This window comes from Sinocyclocheilus rhinocerous, unplaced genomic scaffold (assembly GCF_001515625.1).
Source record: "Sinocyclocheilus rhinocerous isolate Xijiao unplaced genomic scaffold, SAMN03320098_v1.1 scaffold1635, whole genome shotgun sequence".
Taxonomy (NCBI): Eukaryota; Metazoa; Chordata; class Actinopteri; order Cypriniformes; family Cyprinidae; genus Sinocyclocheilus; species Sinocyclocheilus rhinocerous.
In genome coordinates this window covers 1,243,944-1,252,772 of record NW_015627629.1, presented here as the reverse complement: position 1 = coordinate 1,252,772, position 8,829 = coordinate 1,243,944, and the positions used below count along the sequence as shown (strand labels likewise).

General features: G+C 39.7%; 1 protein-coding gene across 1 annotated transcript; it reads right to left on the bottom strand.

Moving 5' to 3' along the window:
* Positions 1–2,559: 2,559 nt before the first annotated feature.
* On the bottom strand, positions 2,560–8,449 carry LOC107732341 (potassium channel subfamily K member 3-like). The gene is made up of 2 exons (XM_016543639.1): positions 7,993–8,449; positions 2,560–3,649 (listed from the first exon to the last, which is right to left on the bottom strand). Exons 1-2 carry the CDS (start codon positions 8,273–8,275, stop codon positions 2,781–2,783), a joined length of 1,152 nt encoding a protein of 383 aa, XP_016399125.1. The 5' UTR covers positions 8,276–8,449; the 3' UTR covers positions 2,560–2,780.
* Positions 8,450–8,829: the final 380 nt, after the last annotated feature.

The following is an 8,829-nucleotide window of genomic DNA, read 5'->3' as shown; positions in this document are numbered from 1 at the left end:
CAAAGCCTAGCCAAATCTGGCAACCATTACTGGGCCAGAGCTGGCTCACTTTTGGTGAGCCGCTCCCAGAACAAAGCCGAGTGAGACGACACTCAGCCGCAATTGGCCCGATTGCGCTGGCTACCTGGGAGAGGTTATCTGAAGGTGAAGGTGTTGTTGAAGTCATGTGACCATGTTGTGTTTAAATTACTTTAAATTAATTTACTTATAGTTTTTTCCTTCCAACGATTATATTTAGGCTTCAAATTTAATAAAAGTTGTGTTTATTTGTTACGTTTATCATAATGAAAACATGTAAGAATCATAAACTTTTGTTGGCCACAGTGCTCATTTTCTGCAATAATCCAAAAGCCAATGGATAAAATCTATTGAATTTTTGCTGAAGATACCAGAGTGATGATAAATTTCAGGTTGGCCTACAAAAATATGCCATCAGCAGTCTAGTGCTCTACTAACACAGACAATAGTTTTTAACTATAATCACATATAACACATGCAGTTATGGTAACTGTGTAACCAAGTGTTTTTGAAAGGGTTAAAAAAAAATCATGATTTAGTTTGTTTTTACAAACTGTTGGACGATTCAAAATTATTTCCTGAATTATTTCCAAAACTACTTATTAAGTGACGGCATGTTACAGATTCCACAAAAAAGATTAAGGATTGAACTTGGAACATATTACTTATTAGACCCTTTACAGTATAAACATTGTGAAAATACATCCCTTTCCCTAGTTTCACTGGCATTTGACATGATCATATCAATTTCACATGGACAAAAATAAATCTGCTATTCTTTTTATTATTATTCTACTCAGCAAAGAGTTATTTTTGCCCTGTTTCCTTTGGTAAGGACAAAAATAGAAACAAATGTACACTCTGTCCTGCCCCCACTGACCTGCTGGTCAAAGATATTTTCTACCTTTCACATGGATGTAGATGCCAAACGAAAAAAAATCTAGAAGGAAAAGCAACAGATGCCACCACCATGGGGGGGCAATACAGGCATTTGTTGTAATGGCGTTCCTTCTGTCACTGTGTCATGCAGGTTTAATAGCTGAAGGCAAAGTCTTGGGCACAAAGCGCTTTCTCCTTGGCAGGATGAGAAGATGGCACACACTCCTGTGTGGGCCAAACATAGCCTGAGCAGCAAGGCCTCTCTGAATCATGGGAGATACACAGGACACGATGTCCAGATCAGTGCTGAGAGCACTTGGAGAGTCCGTATGTGATAGCTGCTGTTTTTCCTAGAGCTCTAGTTCAGACCAAGGTCAAATTTATACTTTGTCTTCAAAGGAATTTTATGTGCTAAACATCAAGAGTAATTAAATACCTCAGGTTCAAGAGTCTAATAAATTTTCCGTGCCGAGATGTTGACTCTGATATCACCGTTACATTGACAACTCTGTCCTAGTTATGAAAAACAAAGTCATCTGCTGCCAGTTCGAATACTGCTTAATCACTCCATGTGACCTCCATCAGGTTAATATACTTCAGGAGCTTTCAAAAGGTCAGATTATTCCCTTAACACACTGTACAGAGCTGGGCAGAAAGCAGGAGTCATGTGCCATCTGGATCAACAAATACCTGATAGGTGTTTCATTTTGCTGGTTACAGTAGCACAGCGTATTATAGGAGACTCATTACAGTAATGGAGTGGCAATCTGGCAATGATATCAGATCATAGTATACTTAGTAATGAGTGTCAGCTGTGGTTTTCTCAACATCGCAACATTGCGAAAACTATTGATCCAACGGAATTGTGCGAATTGCAGAATTGATCGAACTGGCTCCTTTTAAGGAGTTGAATTTGAGTTGAATTGGCCACACCCCACAGGAAGTTGAATTGATAGGAAGAGGAATTTATTGAAATGTTATTCAATTGTTATTTCAACACAGATTATGTATTCACTAAGGGGATCATGTTCAAAATATGAGATGAGAGGAAAAAATTATAATGAAATGCTTTGTGCTTGCTCGCAAAACTTTTCCTTTCACCTGAGAAACTTTGTTCTCTCTCAATTAAAATATAGTTTTCCTCCAACCTCATATTTTTCCCATCACCAGTTTAGAGAGCGCGTGCAAAATTTTGTGAGTGAATGCAAATGCATGACAATATCCTTTTTTCCTCTATTTCATATTTTTTTCCATCACCATGAGATGATGTGTTCTTCCACAAGACTTAACCAAAAAATTATTTATTAAAATAAAATATCTATGTATCTATTTATTGTGAGTTAGTGTCTGTCTGTCTGTTTGTATATCTGTTTTTAATGCTTTTAGGTCTATTTCACTGTTATAAATTAAAGTAAATTTCTTTGAATTCAATTCATTTTAAGTCTACTTCCTCATTCAAATTCAAATTCAAATTATGCATTCTGTTTACTATCTCAATTCCAATTCAACTCAAATTCAAGAATTGAATTGAAATTTAAAAGGTGTCATTTAAAATGGACAAATTCACACCTTTACCATAAGCACATCGCAGATCAGACTTTTTTGGTCAAACTTAGTAAAGAACTGTTAAAATACTGTCTATTGCAACATATCAGGGTGTAAATGAGCTATTTGAAGTAGAAGACCATTTGAATTCTCATTATAGTCATCAAAGTGTTGAATGAATATAGATGTGTTGGTGCAAAAAGACTCCTAGTGGAGCTCTTTCATCAGTCCACCTCAATCTTGGGTGGTCCGTTCAAGAATCTTCATGTGAATGCTATGAAAATGATTCATGTGACTCATTAGAGATCTACAGTGACTGTATAAGAAAGTGAGGTGATTCAGACAGAGCTACGTCTCTTGGAGAAGAACCTGAACGGTGAGATGTTTCTCAGGTCAGCAGACACAGTGCTAATGGCTGAGCAGCGTTGAGGGTTACACACACAGCCCGTGGGGCCGGGTTCAAAGAAGTGGTGGGGTGATACGTCTCCTTGCTCCATTAGCGCATCAGTGAAGGACAGATCCTGCGGGAGGATCACCATCTTCTCTCGGCTTTTGTACCACAGGCAGGAGCACACCGTCTGGAAGTGAAGCACCTCAGCGTAGACGCTCTTCAGCCCTCGCCTTTTATCTCGCCCAACGGCGGCTGGGCTCGGAGGGTCCGGACGTTGTGTAACCGGACCTTTCTGTTTATCTTTGAAGAGCAGCGCCTTCTGCTCTGCGTCTCTTCTCACATCCTCGGTGTTCATCGTCATGAACCGTAACACCACTAGATTGAGGAAAGCACCAATTACTGTGAGGCCCATCAGGATATAAACAAAACTAAAGGCCACGTAATGAGGGTCATTCTGGAGAGCGTTGTCCTTCTGTAGGGCTACGTAGTCCCCGAATCCGATGGTGGTGAGGGTGATGAAACAGTAGTAGAAGGCATGGAAAAAGGTCCAACCTTCGTAGTGGGAGAAGGCAGCTGCTCCTATGCACAAGGTGCTGACGCAGGAAAAGAAGCCGATGATCACCATGTTGACCATGGAGACTTCCGGCCGCCGCAGGCCCATGCATTTCTTGGCTTTGTGCAACAGGAAGCGGACGAAGGTGTTAATACGTTCACCCAGGCTCTGGAACATCACCAGGGTGAGGGGGATGCCCAGAAGCGCATATCCCATGCAGAATGCTTTCCCAGCATCCGTACTGGGGGCGGCATGGCCATAACCTTGGGAAGAAGAGCAGGACAAGATAGGTGTTTCAAAAAATCCAATGTTTTCATAGATGACTTGATGTGACGTTGTATGCTTAGATGTCTGTAGACCTTAACCCTTTCAGACCCTGCATCCATTGAAATGGTTTAAACCAGAGGTTTTCAAGCCTGTCCTGGAGGGCCCCCAGCACTGCACATTTTGCATGTCTACCTTATCAGACACAGTTCTTTCCAATTCAGTTCTTGCAGTCTCCACTAATGAGCTGATGAGTTGAATCAGGTGTATTAGATGAGGGAGACATACAAAATGTGCAGGGCTGGGGGCCCTCCAGGACAGGTTTGAAAACCAGGGGTGCCCAATCCTGTTCCTGGAGATCTACCTTCCTTCAAAGTTCAGCTCCAACCCTAATCAAACGCACCTGAACCAGCTAAATAAGCTCTTCAGGAACACTTGGGCTGTGTCCGAAAGTTTAAGCAGCTGACTTGTTGAAGCAGGCAATGACTTTGAGCTTTGAGAGAGCTTTGGTGGTAACTAAGCAAATATTTAATTACTACAATACTAATTTCTTGCTAGAAATGACATCAAAAGTGGAAAAAGTTGGATCACCAACTGCAACTTTGAGGCACCATCTTTATTCTTTTAGCTCAGCTGTCACAAAATGGAACACAAAGGATTGTGGGATATCATAGGCAGTGAGGGATACATCCATGCTGCCTTCAAAAATTTATCAGAAGAAAGTATCTCAGCCAACAGGATGTAACATGATCACTGGATTTAGATGTGCCTTGTTGCCTTCCTACCTCTGTTTGCTGCCTGCGGAGGCAGTATTTTTCAGCTTTTGGACACAGCCTCAGTAGCCCCTCACTGCAGAGAACACAAGATCCAGGGTGCGTGGTTGGATCCACATCTAGGGGGTGGAGATTGGTAGGTTTAGGGGTGGAGATGAGTGGGTTTAGGGATCAGGGGGTGGAGACGGGTAGGTTTAGATATATGTAAGGTGGAAGGAGTTGGATCTGGATCGTGTGTTCTTCAGTGAGGACCATCTCCAGTAGCCTTGATAATTACAGACGAGTTTGTTGGATTTAGGGTTGACACTGAATTCTGCATGAAGGTAGATCTTCAGAAATGGGATTGGACACCCCTGGTTTAAACCAATAAAAATGTATATTTTTAAAATATGGGTAATGCCTGGTCACAATCATAATGAAGACATGACTCTTAACTTAATCTGAATAATTTAGCTGGCATATATGCTAATTTATATGCTAATTTATGTTCATGCTAGGCACATCAAGTTGCACCTATTATAATATTAATAGTATCAAGTGATAAGTTAATTTGAAGGTCTTTCAGACTTGTAGAACACTGGATAGTCAAGACCATACCAGAGTAAGCTACCATAAAATAGGTCTTTGGTTCCACTCTGCGTGAGATTTAATGGCGTAATTCAGATTTGCATTGAACAACATTTGTGATCTTTGAGGGTGTATGTCAGTTAAACAACCTCTTAATAAGTCAGAATAAAATGTAAGGTAAACAAGCCTTTCAATAACTTCACAGTTTGTTATCGGCCAGAATCATCAAACTATTCATCAGATACACACCCCGCACGCTTATTTGTACTAGATGTTCTTTAAAATCCAGTAAATATTATTACAGACGTTCATTACACTTAGCCATCCCAATTTTGTTGTGATGATGCTGTAAACTCCCCAATGAGGGCAGATTAATACGGCATTAGCCTGGAGATTTATTGAAGCTCTGTGCATTGCTCTCAGTATTGGGATACCAAATAGACTCATGGATCAAGTTTTCAACAAGCAAATTAGGACAATGAAGTTCAAATTATTTAAGAATAATCTACTGTTATGTAGCTAAAACATTACAGGATCTCTGTTCTTGCATTTATCCGGACAAAGGCGATGATAATTCTCAACCAATAAAATAAAGTAAACCATTATGTTCTATAATTAATAATCATTCATTATTAATAATCCCCCAATCAGGGGAAGTCGTGGCCTAATGGTTAGAGAATCGGAAATAAATAAATAACATTAGACTCTTTATTATAATCTCATAAGAGTTTATGTTCTTAAAATAAATAAAATTCAAGGTAGATCTGAAGCCCAACAATATTTTTAAAAAATGCTTATTTTGGTAAATATTATTGCACTCCTCTCTGTTGTGCTTAGAGTCACTCCAATTGTCTATTTGATGCTTTGTTTTCTTCTAGCACAGCAGATCATCCATATGCTTTGTTAGAACATTTTGTGGGGGAAGTCGTGGCCTAATGGTTAGAGATTCGGACTCGTAACCCAAAGGTTTCGTACCGGCAGGGATTGTAGGTGGGGGGAGTGAATATACAGCGCTCTCTTCCACCTTCAATACCACGACTGAGGGGTAACCTTGAGCAAGGTACCGAACCCCCAACTGCTCCCCGGGCGCCGCAGCATAAATGGCTGCCCACTGCTCCGGGTGTGTGTTCACGGTGTGTGTGTTCACTGCTGTGTGTGTGCACTTTGGATGGGATAAATGCAGAGCACTAATTCCAAGTATGGGTCACCATACTTGGCCACATGTCACGTCACGTTATTATCATAATTCCAAAATTAAATGAAAATGGTCTTATTATGGGGGAAGTCGTGGCCTAATGGTTAGAGATTCGGACTCGTAACCCAAAGGTTACGGTCTGGCAGGGATTGTAGGTGGGGGGAGTGAATGTACAGCGCTCTCTCTCACCTTCAATACCACGACTGAGGTGTCCTTGAGCAAGGCACCGAACCCCCAACTGCTCCCCGGGCGCCGCAGCATAAATGGCTGCCCACTGCTCCGGGTGTGTGTTCACGGTGTGTGTGTTCACTGCTGTGTGTGTGCACTTTGGATGGGATAAATGCAGAGCACTAATTCCAAGTATGGGTCACCATACTTGGCCACATGTCACGTCACGTTATTATCATAATTCCAAAATTAAATGATTTTAGATTAAAAATCTAAAAATAGTAACATCAAAATTAACTGGTTCATTCAAGTCAAAAATATGATTTCATACATTACAAATTTTCATGAAAAATGTTTGAAGATACACTCTCAGGGAAAAGAAAAAGTTGTCTGAGGCAGTTTCTTTCGAAAGGTACACCTCTGTACTTTATTTACTCCTTAAGAGTGCATATTAATACCGAAATGGCATATATTAGTATCTAAATTGTACATATTTGTAGCCTACCTTTAAAAAGGGTACTGACCTAGTGACGGCCTTTGTACCTTTTTTCTGAAATTGTATAAATTATGTTGTGTTGTATATAAGTGTTTTTAAGCTCTTTGTGGTCTTTGAGGGTTAAAGGTAAATGCAATTAGTTGTAACTGTCGTTCACACAAGCAATGCAATATCATTGTCTTCAGCTCCTGAAAGCACAGGAGCATTTTGTAGGGTGCTCTTCTAAAAATAACTCATGACCATTTTTGAATTAATCCACCGGAAGCAGTGACCGAAATCACCATGAACAGTAACACAGTATTAAGCACTTCAATGATGACTGCATGTATGGGGCGTTCTTCTTCATCATTTTCTCATTTAGGCCTATCGCTCGCATCCTACAATCTCGCTTCATTTTATGTCTTAGTGAACATATTTCACCAAGACTGAATTCAAATTTGATTGAACTGAATTTTTATTTCATACACACAGCACAGAATAAAATGTTAATTCTACGTTTAAAAAAAACAACGTTTTGCTGCAGTTGCCAGAACTTTTCCGAGAAAATGCAGTATTTATAGGGATTTTGGTGACTGTATAGCCTATATTCCAGAGTTCCTATTAATATTAATACACTAAGCTATTTGTCCTGTTGGTTTTCTGTGCTAATAATAACAAAGGTGGTGCAATGGAAAACCAAATGATGACTTTAAGTTCATCGAAATTGTAATAATAATAATAATAATAACAGTGTGCAATGTCGCCCACGCGAACACAAAATAGCATCAGTAAAACACATATGACACTAAAATGATGCTATGATCTAAATAAATAATGTAATGAAACTAAATACACAAATGTGATTGTTCGTGCAATCACATTTGAATTGTCCCTTTCAACATAAAGGCGATTCATAGTTAAAACTGTCTGAAATTGTAATACATTTGACCATAAAAGTATACGTTTTGCTGTGTTTTTCACACCTTAAGAGAATACAGTGAAACAAAAAATGTGAATAAAATTAAACGAAACGAAGTTTTCTAAACCTAAAGTTAATTGTATTAGCTTATAGGCAAAACAACAGGCTAAGAAACTATAAAACATCATTAGACTAGAATGACCGTCTTCACAAATTAAGTTCATCAGTTAGAGCTGAAAAATTACCTATGGTCGTTATCACAGTGATGGCGAAGTAAAAAGATCCGGCGAACTTCCACTGGACTCCAGCTTTGTGAGGCTTCAGAAGCAACACGACCTTTTCAATCTGATCAAAGTCAAGCCTGGTGAGATTGTATTTATGCATAAGTAGAAATTTTCGATAGTCGAGTTTGCTCTTCTGGCTTTTCTCTTGCTTTGACTCGAGAGCGTCGAAGACTCCCGCTCCAATGAGCAAATAGGACAAAGTGCAGATAATTAAGGCGAGTGTCCGCACGTTTTGTCTCTTCATTTTCTCATAATCGCCTCAAAATATCCCTCAGTTTTCAAAGCTCCGGTCCGGTATGGCAACTTTCCTGATTCATGGCTTGTCATAGCTCCCTTGTACCCCTTGGCAGCAAGAATCCAGCTGAGGGTCTCCTGAAAATCTGCCACAAGGACCGCTATTTAAAAGAAGTCGTGTTTAGTGGAGCTGTTCTTTCAGCACCACCCCCAGAGACTCGTACACACACTCCTTATATGGGCATTTGTTCCTTCCAGTTAGCTTGAGTTCACTGGTAAACTGGGAGAACGAAGAAAGGTTTAAACTGTCACGCGTCATCGAACATATTACATTGTATTTATTGATTGTATGTCACTTTTTGGAGCTGTTTAAATACATCTGGGAAGTGCGCGATTAAAAAAAGGTTCCAAAGGGCAGTTTTGTGATGCCGCAGAAGAACCATTTCAGGTTCCTCAAAGAACCTTTCAGTGAACAGTCGTTAAAAAAACAATTATTTATTAATGTGAAGAATGTTTTAATAACCTAAATAACCCTTTTCAACTATATAAAGAGCCTTTCGTGCA

What these genes read in the sequence shown, in the direction of transcription:
- LOC107732341 (XM_016543639.1), bottom strand. Translation starts at nt 8,275, where the DNA reads ATGAAGAGACAAAACGTGCGGACACTCGCCTTAATTATCTGCACTTTG. An exon ending in CACTGTGATAACGACCATAG is followed by an intron (nt 3,650 to 7,992) that starts GTAATTTTTCAG and finishes CTTCTTCCCAAG; the next exon opens with GTTATGGCCATGCCGCCCCC.